Source organism: Rattus norvegicus, chromosome 8 (assembly GCF_021556685.1).
Source record: "Rattus norvegicus strain SHRSP/BbbUtx chromosome 8, alternate assembly SHRSP_T2T, whole genome shotgun sequence".
NCBI lineage: Eukaryota > Metazoa > Chordata > Mammalia > Rodentia > Muridae > Rattus > Rattus norvegicus.
This window is the reverse complement of record NC_141541.1, coordinates 91,592,724-91,607,205: the sequence shown is the minus strand read 5'-3', so window position 1 is coordinate 91,607,205 and position 14,482 is coordinate 91,592,724. Positions and strand designations below refer to the sequence as shown.

At 32.8% G+C, this 14,482-nt stretch overlaps 1 protein-coding gene across 5 annotated transcripts in view; it reads left to right on the top strand.

The window, feature by feature from the left end:
* The window catches only part of Phip (PHIP subunit of CUL4-Ring ligase complex), a 114,296-nt gene that overhangs the window by 42,374 nt on the left and 57,440 nt on the right, over positions 1-14,482 (top strand). For all 5 annotated transcript variants that reach the window (XR_015626657.1, XM_087562218.1, XM_087562217.1 and 2 more), the window contains 8 exon segments: positions 1,924-2,145; positions 2,513-2,613; positions 3,963-4,033; positions 5,123-5,223; positions 5,315-5,355; positions 5,983-6,081; positions 6,964-7,117; positions 7,818-7,952. Coding sequence is in view for 4 of the 5 variants with exons in the window: in XM_087562218.1 (XP_087418344.1) it covers positions 1,924-2,145; positions 2,513-2,613; positions 3,963-4,033; positions 5,123-5,223; positions 5,315-5,355; positions 5,983-6,081; positions 6,964-7,117; positions 7,818-7,952 (924 nt within the window). In the remaining variant the exon portion in view is untranslated.

Here is a 14,482-nt window from a genome sequence, read left to right as displayed (position 1 = left end):
TTTTGCTTGTGCCTTATGTTATACATATGTATATTTAACTTAAAATTCTGTTTTTGTGATAAATATAAGACAGAACCAAATATGGATTTCAGTAAATAGTATTGATATTTTGGGGATTTTCTCCAGGTTCTTTGTAGACATCAAAATTCAGGTCGTTCAAGTTTCTTATATCAATTTGTGTATGATTTTTTTATATAGCCTGTATATCTATTACTATGTATTTTAAATCATCTCTGCATTACTTAACAATTAGCTACTGCAGTCCTTGTAATTAGTTCTTACATCTTGTTTATGGTAAAGAGGCTGGACATGTTTGTATACATGTATTTGTTTTGAATATGTTTATTAATTGAAATAGAAAATGGAAGTGGTAACATTGTTTTGGAAGATAAATAAATGCAGTAAATGAGAACTTAATCAGATGAGGTTTGTAAAACCTTTGTATTTTTAGCAAGTGCTTGCTGTTTTCTCCTTGTGATATGTGGTGGGACAGACTTTGTTGCTGGAGGTCAAAAGACTGCCATTCTTTACTTCCCATAGGCATGCAGATGGAATTCCTTTCCTTATTCCTCCTTGATCTTTTCTAATCTTTTTCTTCTGCTCTAGTAATAACTTAGTTTTGCCTTTTACAATATTGTTCTAGTAACAAACTAATTTTACTACTGTTTTACCAATTTTTACCTGATTTTCTGTTTTCTAGCCTCTTTCACTCTGATGACAAAGTACTCTTTGAAAAACACATCTGGTTCTGGTACTCCTTGCTTGATGTCCATTGTAGATCATCATTACTTCATTTTCATACCTTTCCTTTATGTTCTATGTCATTATGCAGACAGATTGCTACTTGGTAACTTCCCTAGTTTGCTACAGGATCCAACCACACAACTAGCTTGTATTTGGGTGGGAACTGTTTTAGGTAGTGTTGGGAGAGTTTGAATTAATAAGCATCTAACAAAAGTCCAGTACTGTGTACCTAACCCTAGACTCCAACCCTATGGCACAGAAAACTTGGGTGAGGTATTTGCCGCTTTGTACATTCTCTTCAGATAGAAAGGTTTGGGTTTGTTTTGTTTTGTGCTATTTTTAGCATTAGATTGTATGAACTTAGAAGAATGATTTCTTGAAACTGTAGTAAAATTACATCCTGCCAGACATTAATTTTGCAAGTATCTGTTCTCTATTTTAACTTAAAGTGGCAGAAACACTGATGTTGTGAACTCCTAGGATCATTATATGTTGATTAATGGTGCAGTTTGTACCATTTTAGATATTTAAGAATTTGGTATTAAAAGATTAAAACCCAGAAGTTCAGATCTCTCTTTGGAGTGTGATTTGTAATATTTATTTCAAGATAAAGAATTAATAGCTAGCCCTTTCCTTAATACTTCTTACTAAATTTAAGCTAAGCACATAATTTATATATGTTTACTGGTTTTAAAAGCCAAGCCTTTTTCTCTGAATAGTGATTTTAACTGATGTCATATAATTTTAACTGAAGGTCAATGATAGTAAACTTGTTTGTTACACTTTCAGCTTCTAATACCTTCCCCAGGTTCCCCAAATTACCATGTACCATTGCAAAATAACATATTAGGAACCATATTTGTTTTGCAATTATGTTACATATTATTATTGCAGTAATTTATATTTCGTTGTAAGATTGGAGGTAATGGTAATTGTAATGTATGTGCAGACCATCAGTGAATGTGATGAAACCTACATCGATTTCTCTTGTTTGTAGCTACAGTTCTTATTTAGTGAATGGTTTAATAGAATAAGGAATTTCAGAAGAATCGTACTTAAGATCTACTATTTTTCAATGCCTAAATATGTATTTGTTGATATGTAGAGATAACACATTTTTTGCACTTGAACTATTATTTGTAGGATTAATTCTATCGATGTTTTTATTCTAATTTCAAGGGTTCTGATGATTGTCTTGTGAAAATCTGGGCCACAGATGATGGAAGATTGCTAGCTACTTTAAGAGGACATGCTGCTGAAATATCAGACATGGCTGTAAACTATGAGAATACTATGATAGCAGCTGGAAGTTGTGACAAGATGATCCGTGTCTGGTGTCTTCGAACCTGTGCACCTTTAGCTGTTCTTCAGGGGCATAGTGCATCCATTACATCACTACAGGTAATTGTTTTTAAGTTGTATTAAACTTTATTTTTTTTTATGGCATCATTTTTTTTTTTTTCTTTTTTCTATTTTTCGGAGCTGGGGACCGAACCCAGGGCCTTGCGTTTGCTAGACAAGCGCTCTACCACTGAGCTAAATCCCCAACCCTATGGCATCATTTTTGTGGTGTAATATCTAAGGTTTAAACAGAAAAGTATTTTTTTATGGAATTGTAATAAGTCATAATGACATGGTAATCTTGCCTTTGGTTAGCTTTGTGTCTCTGGTTACAATTAGCTTCTATTAGTTTGGTTTTTAAAAGATGGTTTTATTACTTGGACTGTCTCTGTCTTGTAAAGACTGTTTCCCTGTGATTGCTTTTCAGTTCTCACCATTGTGCAGTGGCTCAAAGAGATACCTGTCTTCTACTGGGGCGGACGGCACTATTTGCTTTTGGCTTTGGGATGCTGGAACCCTTAAAATAAAGTCAGTTGCTGTTTTGCTTCATAAAATATATGTTCTTAATGATTGAAAGTGTAGATGATATCAAATCAACAAAGGGAAATGTTTAATTTTTTCCTTGAGTAAATAACAGAAATAAGTTTTGATTTTTTTTAATTAATCTCTGTCATTTTTATGCCTCACCGTTTTTTTCATGTACCATTTTTTTTCTCATACCTTGATTTTTACTTATCTCTGTCTTAAGTCCAGTTGTTTCCTTAAAGAATATATGTTTTATTGCTGGAATTAGAAATCATTTATTTGTATTTTTTTATTTAATCACATAAATGTGACTAAATGCTATGAAAAATGCTCTAATTTTAGTGCTAAGGACTGTTAAAGGGAAAAGTAGGATTTTAAATTATCACAGATTTATATGTGCATTGTTACAGGCATCAGAACTCATACTTAAAATCTATAATTTTAATTTTCAACATTAAACATGTCAAAATATTAATCTAAAACATTTGTAGCATCGCCGTAACTAGTGTAAATGAAGCTGAATATAATTTTTATGTGTATCATACTACTTTAAAGGAATTTTGTCATTGACATGATTCACATTGAGTTCATATTTGCTTTAGTATAAAGGATAAATTGTGTTTTGGAAGGATATTTTATCTTGTTGTTCTATTAGAAGGTGAGCAAGAGCTGGGGAGATGGCTCAGTGAGTAAAGTGCTTGCTATGCAAGCATGAGGTCCTTTTGGGGGGCTGAGAATAGAATTGACTCAGGAACAGGTGGGGCTTGCTGGCTCTCAAGTGAATTAAGTGATCTAGTGAACTAAGAGACCTTGTCTCAAAAAATGAGGCGCAGTCATTAAGAAAGACACATTCAGCGTCTGGCTTCTACACACATGTATTCATGGGTTACACACATAATTTACATGCCCCCCCTCCTCCCCGTAACACATATACACTACTTCAAAGAAAAGGAAAAGCTTAATTAACTATACTATATACTGATAACATACAAACCACAAAGCTAATGCCTATTTTACCAATGTGTTCATTTTTAGAGTTAACTTACATATTTGTATGCTGCTAGTCTACTTATATGAAACTTGTTAAATTGGATTAAAGGTTGTTGTAGTTCATTTCTACAGTGTCAGTGACTTTAGGATTCTTCCATGTACTGATTGATAGGTATGTATATGAAATATACTATGGAATTTATCTCTAGAATTTTAGGACTGGTGATAGTTTTGATTTTGATGTTTTTAGGAAGATAGCCAGCTATCATTCATTTTGTTGTTAAGATCAATTTTTAGAAGGAACCATTTCTTATGGCTCATTAGGATATTTTAAAACGATTATTTATTTGATTTCAATATAGTCCAAGGCCCACAAAATTTACAGAGCGCCCTCGGCCTGGAGTTCAAATGATCTGTTCTTCATTCAGTGCAGGTATGATTATTTACCATCGTAATTTTCAACTTAAAATTGTTCAATAGAAAGCATTTGTCAAAGAGATGGAATGAACGATAATATTTTCTGCTAGATTGTATATCATTCTCATACATAAATTAAGAGCTAATAAGCAAATAAGAATGAAGATTATAGAATTCAGTGTATATAATCACAAGAATGCCATACTTCTCTAGGAGGAGGGAATAAAGAATAAATAAATAAAGAATCAATCTTTATACATTCTCATTGCAAATAACGTGTTTTGAAGTTGGTTTGTTTTCATGGAATTTGGAGACATTCCATTATAAATCAGTAAAAATTTAAAAATATGTGCGTATGTATTTGTTCCAGTTTTATTTGCTGTGACTGTTCTGATTCTCTGGTTCTAAAGAAGCTTATACAGGAGCACTTTGAATGGTTTCCAGATGGCTTTATGATCTAAGTATTTAAAATAATTTGATGAAGAAAATTGGAATGCATAGATCTAATATATAATCTTCCCAATCAATATCCGTTCCTCCTACCAGTTTTGTCTACCGTGGTTCACTTCATAATTGTAGGTGGCAGTGTTAGCTGAGGGCAAAGGACAGTAAACACCTGGGAAGCTGCTCCTGAACTTTGTCAGTTTTCTAATGGAAGTGCCCAGTACTGGTGCCAGTAGACAGTGTTTGCTCCAGGTGTAATACAGATATAGGCTCTTCATGTTTATTTCTGTCATACTGTGGATTTATGTCTTTTCCTAAAAATACACTGTTGTTTTTAATGGTTTTTGGAGTGGATCATTTACCAAAAGTAGTGAAAATATTTCAGTATGTATAATAACTTCATGCTTATTGCTCTCAGTATCACTGTAAACTGTCTGTGACATTTAGAAAAGAGTCTACTGCTCTAGTACAGTGACATAAATGAACGTCGAGGAGTGCTTTGTTACTGCACGGTTGTATAGGCAAGTCATGGAGGGACTTGGAACTTAAAAAGTGGGGTAGGAATTTGATAGGCTTGGGAGAGAACAAAAGACGACTTGGCAAAGTCAATAGTATGTAGAAGTTGTGTTTTACTTATAAATGATTCTCTTGTTCTTCATAGGTGGAATGTTTTTGGCCACAGGAAGCACTGACCATATTATTAGAGTTTATTTCTTTGGATCAGGTCAACCAGAGAAAATATCAGAATTGGAGTTTCATACTGTGAGTATTGGTGAAAGAACTAGATGGCTACAGTCTTGCCTGCATCAACAGTTGTGTATTCAGCTTCTCTTTGTTTTTTCTGTTTGTACAGGACAAGGTTGACAGTATCCAGTTCTCCAACACTAGTAACAGGTAAAATATCTTTGTCTAACTTAATTGGAACTTAGTAAAGGTAACTGTAGTAGTCAGATTTTAGGTAGTGAAGAAGTTACTCAATGTATAAAAGACTGTATTCTTGACACAGAATAACCATTACTTACATATAATGTTAGGTATTGAGATACTTTTCTAAAATAGAATAAAAAAATTTTAATCTATACCTACATCTCTCATAGTAGAAAAGAAACCTTTGATTAAAAACTGAAATATATCACATTCTTAATATTTATTACTAGATGGTGGCTTTCTCTTATTATTCTCCTGTTCTTGTTGTAAAAGAAAATAAAGTTACTTCTTGACATCTTGAATAGAATAACTCAAGGCCTTTGATACTGAGGAACAACGTTTTTCATTGGAAAATATTAATTTTTTAAGTGATTTTGAAGTATTTTGAGAGTTATTTTTATCAGCTTACTCATGACCTATTAAAATGGTCTTATAAGCTCATGAAGTTTTGGGAATTCTTAGATTTATAGAGACTCAGGGAACCATTTCAACTGTATTAGAATAGTTTGTAAATAAAGATGTTCTTTAAAAAGAGAATTTTGGGAAAAGTACATTTTCATAGAGCCTCTGATCTCCCCACTTTTCTTTTTACAGGTTTGTGAGTGGTAGTCGTGATGGGACAGCACGAATTTGGCAATTTAAACGAAGGGAATGGAAAAGCATTTTGTTAGATATGGCTACTCGTCCAGCAGGGTAAGAGATGAAGCCTGAGATATTTATGGATTATTTAATATTATAGTGTTGTAGATGGGAATGGCCTTTGCTTATAAAGTTGTTTGTCTTGTTAACATGATTAATTTTCTTTATTATAGGTGTTGTTGAAGATGAACAGAGCTGATTTTTATAAACTATTTCATTGCCCTCACCATAAGACCTGATTAGTTAAATTTCTAGTTCTGATTTTTTTTTTTTAAGGGGATGGAAATGTTTGCAGCCTGAGTTACTGTGTTCTATGCTTTTTCCCCATGGTTTTTGTTTTCCCTTTGAGACATACTGGGTTGGTTTGAACTTACTTTTAGTCAAAAATGGCTTTGGTCTCCTTTCCTTCACCTTCTGGTGTTGGAATTAGAGGCATGTAGTCCCACTCCTGTTTTTTTTTGAAATGCTGGGGTTCTATCCCAAGCTTTTATGCATGTTATTTGGGAAGCACCCTACCAACTAAGGCCTCGAAAAAGGATGAAGTCATTCCCTGGCTTCTTCAGCCAAGAAAGATTATGATGTGTGTTGTAACTGCTGTTCTAGTTTTACTGGTTATTCTCTGTCTGTACTTGTGTTTATGTGTAGTTGTGTCATGCATGGAAGAACAGAGCAGTCAGGACAGCACAGCAGTAAAGATGGGCAGTGTTTGCACAGGCACACATTCCAGAGCCTCCCTTCATAACTTACAGATAGAATGACCCTCGAAGTCCTGGGTTTTCTGAGTCCACAATAACTCCTGCTATTGTGTCAGCTCACTTGTTTTCAATTACAATGATAACTATTCATGTTAACAAGTACAAACAAATGAAAGCAGATTTTATCTTTGTCTTGTATTTTCATAATTTCGGAATAAACAAATAAACTTGTCCTTTTCAGCCAAAATCTTCAAGGCATAGAAGACAAAATCACAAAAATGAAAGTAACGATGGTAGCTTGGGATCGACATGACAGTACAGTTATAACTGCAGTTAATAACATGACTCTGAAAGTTTGGAATTCTTACACTGGTCAACTGATTCATGTTCTGACGGTGAGAGACAAAACCCAAACTTAGTACTGCTGAGACTAACAGCAGAATGTAGTCTAAAATAAGTAAAAAATCTAAATATGTGAATAAGTATGCTTAAAATCTCTTGATATTTTAATATTACTTTTTAAATATTGCTTTTAGTATTACTGAGAGTACCTGTATAATATAGTCTAAATAAAGTTGTAGAATATAGTTTAAATGAAACTGTACTTGATACGTAACTAGGGATAATTTAAAAATGCAAACAGGATTGGCTTGGAAATGCATCATAAATGCTTCTGTTTGTTGTATAAGAATGCAATAACTGGGACTGGAGAGATGGCTCAGCGGTTAAGAGCACCGACTGCTTTTCCAGAGATCCTGAGTTCAATTCCCAGCAACCACATGGTGGCTCACAACCATCTGTAATGGGATCCCACTCACTCTTCTGGTGTATCTGAAGACAGCTGCAGTGTACTCATTAATAAAAATAAATAAATAAATCTTATAAAAAAAGAATGCAATAATTGTATTTTTGAGTATTACTAATAATGCCTAAGTAACTGACAATGTTGTTAGCAGTCTATTATTGTTTAGCCATTGGGAAAATTGAAATTTTTGTCAGTTTAATAATTCCTACTACTTTATTTCTAGAGGCATTGCCATTCTCTTGTATAATTTTAATTATTTATGAATGCCTTGTTACTTCAAAATATTTCAGGGTCATGAAGATGAGGTGTTTGTTCTTGAGCCACACCCATTTGATCCCAGAGTTCTCTTCTCTGCTGGTCACGATGGAAATGTGATAGTGTGGGATCTAGCACGAGGAGTCAAAGTGCGATCATATTTCAATATGGTAATTATATTTTTGTTTAATATGTTAATGATTTGTGATATTTTTGACAGGACTCTGCATATCACAAGTGAAATCCATTTTAACTTCATGCCTTATTATGACTTTAAATATCTATCAATAAGGAATTATTTGTCCTGAATATTTATTGAGATACTAAAAAAGTCAGTTGTTTGTATTATAATGCCCGTATATTGTGATAACTGGCTTAGTTTTACTTAGTTTATTTTTAGCAGTGATACTTTGACTAGTAAGTCATGTAAATGGAGTTGTGGGGAAGAAAATGTCTTTATATTGCATTTTTGCTGGCACCTTTTTGTTAGTTTTTTGTTTTTGTAGAACACAATTTGAGTACATCAGTTTCAAGATTGTAGCCAAGGCTTTAGGTGGTCCTTAACTTGGTTGAAACTGATTGTATGTTAGATGTTCACTTTGGCTTGATGCCTTTGCCTCCACTTTGTGCTCTTACCATTTTTTGTCATATTTTTGTTGAACATTTGAGTTAGCATTGGTTTGATTACATATATAGCTTACTAAGCAGTATCTGTACTCCTCTTTGATCAGTGTGTGAAATAAAGGGTCCTTAAATACTCCACTTTATTGTCACATTAAAAAACTACTTCCCCTGGATTTGGGTTTCCAGTCAACAATAGGAAAGAAAATGTGCTTTTATCTTTACTGGTTTAATTTTGTATGACACTGAGTGGTGTTCTTGATTGATTATAAGAATAAAAAGTTCTGTTAGTGAAGGGATTAACTTTTGCCTTCACTATGGACGTAGCTTAATGTACATAAAGTAAGAAATGAGCATTGTATAATTCCCATTTTTATGAAAAATGATGACATGAGTTAGATGTTAGTGATGAATGGATTTCCTTTGTGATGATGTTGAGTTGTTTTTTAAAGCAAATGTACAAATGCAGTAAGGTTTCTTTCTCTTTTCTACCTTCACATTTCTGGATTGCTCTTTTCTAAACATCTCTGTTGAGTAAGGAAGTTGGTCATTTCCCGCTTGGTACCTAATTGTGACTTTATTCACATTAGTGGTTTAACTTAGCAATTTACATCTCAAAAGAACATTCTTACACTGCTATAGAAACGAGGAGTAGTTAGTTAAGCACGGATTCTGAATTTTCTCTCATCAGGTAAGTTTGGAATGTCAACATTCTACTATTACTGCCGACCTAAAAATTACAGCACTTTTAGATTTATTGATATTCTGGTTCGGACATTATGAATTAGGTATATAACCAGAAATCTCATTGTAAAAATTCCTTAATTGCTATAAAAAGTATTTGAGTCAATGCGTGGTACCCCACACTTTGAAGATAAAATTAGGAGGATCAAGAGTTGAAGATTTGGCTACATAGGTAGTTCCAGGCCAGTCTGGGTTATTTCAGACCCCAATTTTTAACAGAAGGAAAGAAAAGGCAATACTTTCTTTTTATTTAGATTTTTCTGTTCTTTTATGTATAATAGTAAACTCTCTAAAGACTGACTTAGATTTTTTTGAAATCATTAGTATCTTCAAATTGGGAAAAACAAACTAAGATAAAATATTCTTGATACAGAAAGGTTAGAGTATTTGCTACTATTTTTCTCATTAAAAACTAGTTATAACCTGTATTTTTAATAGTTTCTAATTTTTAAATGATTTTTAATATACTTCAATATACTTACCAAACTCTAATTTTTATGAATATCTTTTATAACAAGGGTAATTTTTATTTCTGGCTCATGGAGAAAGTGTTCATTACAAAACTAAAGTGCTTTGGCCAGATTTACTTTGGTCACAGAGTATAAAACTTCATTTTTTAAAAAAAATTAAGAATTTTACTAATGTCTTCTTAATGCTAAATGTATTCAGGATGGTAGCCAAGACACTTTTAGAACACTGTGTAGCAACTACCATTTAGACCCAGTTAGTGACGTTTAACAACTGAACAGTAACAACAGTGGAATAATTCTGAGTGGCTCTTCTGTGACCTTTGTGACTGCCATATTTATCTCCCCCTGTTCACTACATTACCTTTTTTTTTTTTTTTTTTCTTTTTAAATCGGCATATGGGGCTGGATAGATGGCTTATTGGTAAGAGCACTGACTGCTATTCTAGAGGTCCTGAGTTCAGTTCCCAGCAACTACATGTAATGAGATCTGATGCCCTCTTGTGTATCTGAAGACAGCTACAGTGTACTTATATATAATAAATAAATAAGTCTTTTAAGAAAAAAAAAAACGGGCATATGACAGATAAAGCATTCAGTACTGCTGCCAAGAGATTAACACAACTTAGGAAGAAGTAGGAGCTGGTAGTCTCTTCTACTGGTCACTGTCCAGCCGCGGTCTCAGGTTAGCTGTTTGGTTTTGTGTAACTAATCAGAGCTGTTAAATACCACAAAGCTTTGATGAATCCTAATGCAATCTCTAATATTATGTTGTGCTTATCACCCTAATTCACCGTTGAATTTAGCAAATATTTTTGAGCATTATTTGGAGTGTCTAATCATCCTTTGTAGAATTTAAGAGTGAATAATATTTCAATTTATCCTTAGAATCTGTGAATGCTTATATAATAAGTATTATTTTGAGGAATTTTAAAAATTGAAGCTTATAAAATGAGTAAGTAAATTCATTATTGGGCTGACACCCAGAAAATAGGAAAGAAAGTATGCCTTTAAGAGAGAAAATTCTTAAAATATATACAAGAACTTAAAAATAAATGTTTATGGCTGAGGACATATTCTCAAGTGCTGAAGTAAATAGTTACCTAAGACACACAAGGTACTGGCTCTAGTCCTGTCTCTATAGCACCCCCAACCTGCCCCAGTACATTAGTCTCTGGTTGCTGAGTAAGCAGATTCAGAAACTTGAAGTTTTGAAAGATAATGGAATCAATGTGTATTTCAATGTTGTGATGGCTTACTCAGCATTTTCTATACCTTACTAATTAGGTAAATTAGAATTCTGTTCTTAAAATCTTAATTAAAATCCTGTACTAGTAAAGTTTTTTCATGTAAAAATTGAATTTTTAAATGCATGCATTTGAGATATAGTCATTATATTAAAATATAACATAGTTATATTAAAAGATATTTTAATAAACACCAATAGTCAACATTCCAGTAAATGTTCTTTTCTGTATTAAACTAAGACCTTTTAAAAAAGTTCTTTTGCTTTGTTTCCTATTTAAATTTGTAAACAAAAGAAAAGGTTTGCTACTAAGTTTTTTTATTCTTAAATAATTTCATTTCAAAATCCTCTGAATTCTCAGCTTGCTAATAGTATTTCAGAAAAAATAATGAGATAACTCGTCTGGTCCTTATTGCTGCTGCTCTTTGCAGAGGACCTGAATGATTCAAGCATTTAGGAGGCAGGCTCTAGTGTGTTTGTGTTAATTATGAGAATATAATAAGTGATATGCCTGGTTAGGGCTAACACGTCCTTCTCTGCTCCTGCACTGTTGTCTCATTGCATTTGGGGAAAGAGCCTCGATTACTCTCCCCTTACTTCTCTCCCCATTGCCTCTGTGTCCTTCTCTAAAGAGATTATTGTAGAGAAATTATTCCTTAAATAGAGACAATGTAGAGACATTGTTCCTTAAAAGAAGATTGAGCTTCTAGGCCTTGTACGTTATTCCTGTCTAGTAAATTTTGAAACCATGTTAGTACTTAAGGTTTCAGGCTGAAGAGTCCATGCATGACCTAAGTAATCAGCAGAAGCGCTACATCTTTGGTTGGTTTATGAAGCACATGGTGCATATTATGAGTACTGCAATCCAATTGGATATAGCTTTGCAAGCCTATTGACTTTTGCTTGGCACTGTCATGAAGAAAACATCATTATAGCTTTGTTTTTATGAAAATGTTGTGAAGCTACAATGTATAAATGACAATTAAATGCTAAAGACAAATTGTTTATAGAAATAGAAAACGTGTGCTGTATACTTTGCACACTAAAATTGATGGCACTATGTCATTCTCAGTATTAGAAAAAAATAAAGGAGGTTTGAAGCTCTCTAAAAGTTTAAATGTTCCTTTAAATGTTGAGTACCACCCCCCCCATTAAATTGCTATAGAGTATAACTAGAATTAACAAATTTATAACTTGATTTTAATTTTAAAGATTAAAATTTTTCCATTTCCATATTTCTTCATAATTAGTATTAAAAATACAGGCTCTATAAGTAGTGCTTATAGTAAGTGCTAACCTGACAGTGTTTTAGTAGTGCCTGCAGGCCCTGTGACAGGTTTCTTGTATCTGTATTGCTTTTGCTTTATCTCAGTTGCTGTTCATGCCTTTGTAGTCCTCACTGTTTTTTACTTCGTATTTTTCTATTTTTGTTAGGATACTCAAAGCTGTTGCTTCTTACCTGGGTTTGCTTTTAAATGGAAAGAAATATGTCTCATTAGTAAATGTTTTTCGTTTTTTTACTGAGTTTGATAATCTGCTTTGCTTTTGTTGTTTCATGGGTAAATTCCAAATAATAGTTTTTATTTAATGAAGTTTTCTTTATTTTTATAATTGTTCTCTTAACTTTTCTTTACTTAAGAGGTTTTTAAAAATGTTCCAGTGTCCACTAATCCAGACAATGTATTTCTCCTTGCAACATTTCAAAGGAGTAGAGGCTGCCAATAAACCACTCAGAATTTTTGCCAATGCATACTTCTGACATTAGCATGTTCTCAGTGTGACCTTGATTTAGGTAATTGTAGTTGTATGTATTTATGAGAAAGAAAGACTGAAAATAGCTGGCTGTAGCTTATGTTAACACATGGGAATTGGGAATTCAGATTTGCTCACCACGTCTTTCATTCTCTTATTTCTTCTTACGGTCTAGTCAGATGGAATCACGAATCTACAGACGCTGTTCAAATTATCCTGAGTGCTTATAGTCTTTGTTTCATTGTCTCTGAGTAAATAGTTACCTTCACTTTTCTTAGTAAATATAACTATTACTATTTTCGAGTTTCACAAGTTTTTTAGATTCTCTTTCTTTGTCTTTGTATAAAAATTGAGTCTTTTTGTTGGCATAAATAATAGTTACTGTTGAGCAACTTACATAGTATTTTTTTGGCAATCAGATAACCATTATGTCAAGGCATTTGGAATTTGATAATTTATAGGGAAAAGTATGTATAATTTATGTATAGGATATAACAACGAAATTGAAGGCATTGTGATTACCCAATATTTGATTGTGTATTTTGTGTTTATAAAACAGTATCCAAAAATGAGGATGACATGGCTATCTTTAGCAACAAAAGAGTTAACGTGAAGAACTAAAACATGCTTGAAATGACAAATATTGATGTCAAATAGAAACATGACAAATTAGAACAGTTGCTATATCTTAAGACACAGTTGTCAGTTCAGGCTGCATGGTCCAAATTTTTTTTTTAAGAAATTGAATTGAAATTCTATGTGAAAAGTTAAATGGAGTCAGTCAGAAAGAATCATATTAAGAGGAACAGTGTAAATAAAATGAGTGTTGATAAAATGTAGGAAGTTTTTAATAGAGTGTAATATATAGTGAGGTAAAAACACAAACAGAAGGCGAGTCACAGTAGTCTTATGTGATCTTCTGAATGGAAATAGTGAAACATTGTCATGGGTTTCTTAACTCCAGCCTAAAAGCAAGACTATAATAGTTTTATTGGTTAGAGGTTTTATTTCAAGTATAAAATTAAGTAGATTTAAGAGGGACTACTTTAGTTATTTAAAGATGAAAATTGTATGGGTAGGTAGTAAGAAATGTATAAATGAAAAAAATGTATATGTAACACTTGTTTTCTGTCTAATAAAGGGCTGTGGAATGATAGGGAGTAGTGATTCATTACACGTATTCAGAGGGCAGAGCCTGAGTTACTCTGACAATAATGGCATTAGTAATTGAAGTTCAATTAAAGAGAATGGATTTTTTAAAAAGTTTGTGTTTATTTTTTGTGGTGGTCTACCTGCTATGGAAATAGCCAGCTAGCATTTGGAGATACTAACTAGAGGCTCTAGGAGTTCTAGAGTTGTGCCCATCTAGAATTGTTTCTTCATCAAGGTAGAGGATAGTATAGAGAGAGTTTAGAAGGAAACTTTCAGAAGCTGTTTGGCAGAGTGCAAAAGAAAAGAAAGGAAAATCCCTGTTGTGTTTTTGACAGCTACTATTTCATTTTCAGAGAGTTGAAAGAATAAGTTCCCTTAGAATTCCATTACATTTGGAGCTGACTTAATTTACTTTTATAATATTTATATGTTGAGAAAAATCTAAAGCTGATTCTTTAAAATCATTCCTATATAATTTCTATTTTATGTAGTAGTTTGACTTACTAGTTTATCCCACAGCAGGTATTGCAGTTTTGTCTTAGGTAATGATTTATTTTTTGAAATAGCTATCTTTTGTTCATGCATAGTGATCTTAGCATAAATTAAGGACATTTCAATATTAAAAATCAGTGACAACCTTTCAGCATGCTTTGAAGGTTACTAGTTGACTAGAATATGGAGAATGTTAACAGATTATCTTTGTTTAAGCTATAGGGAT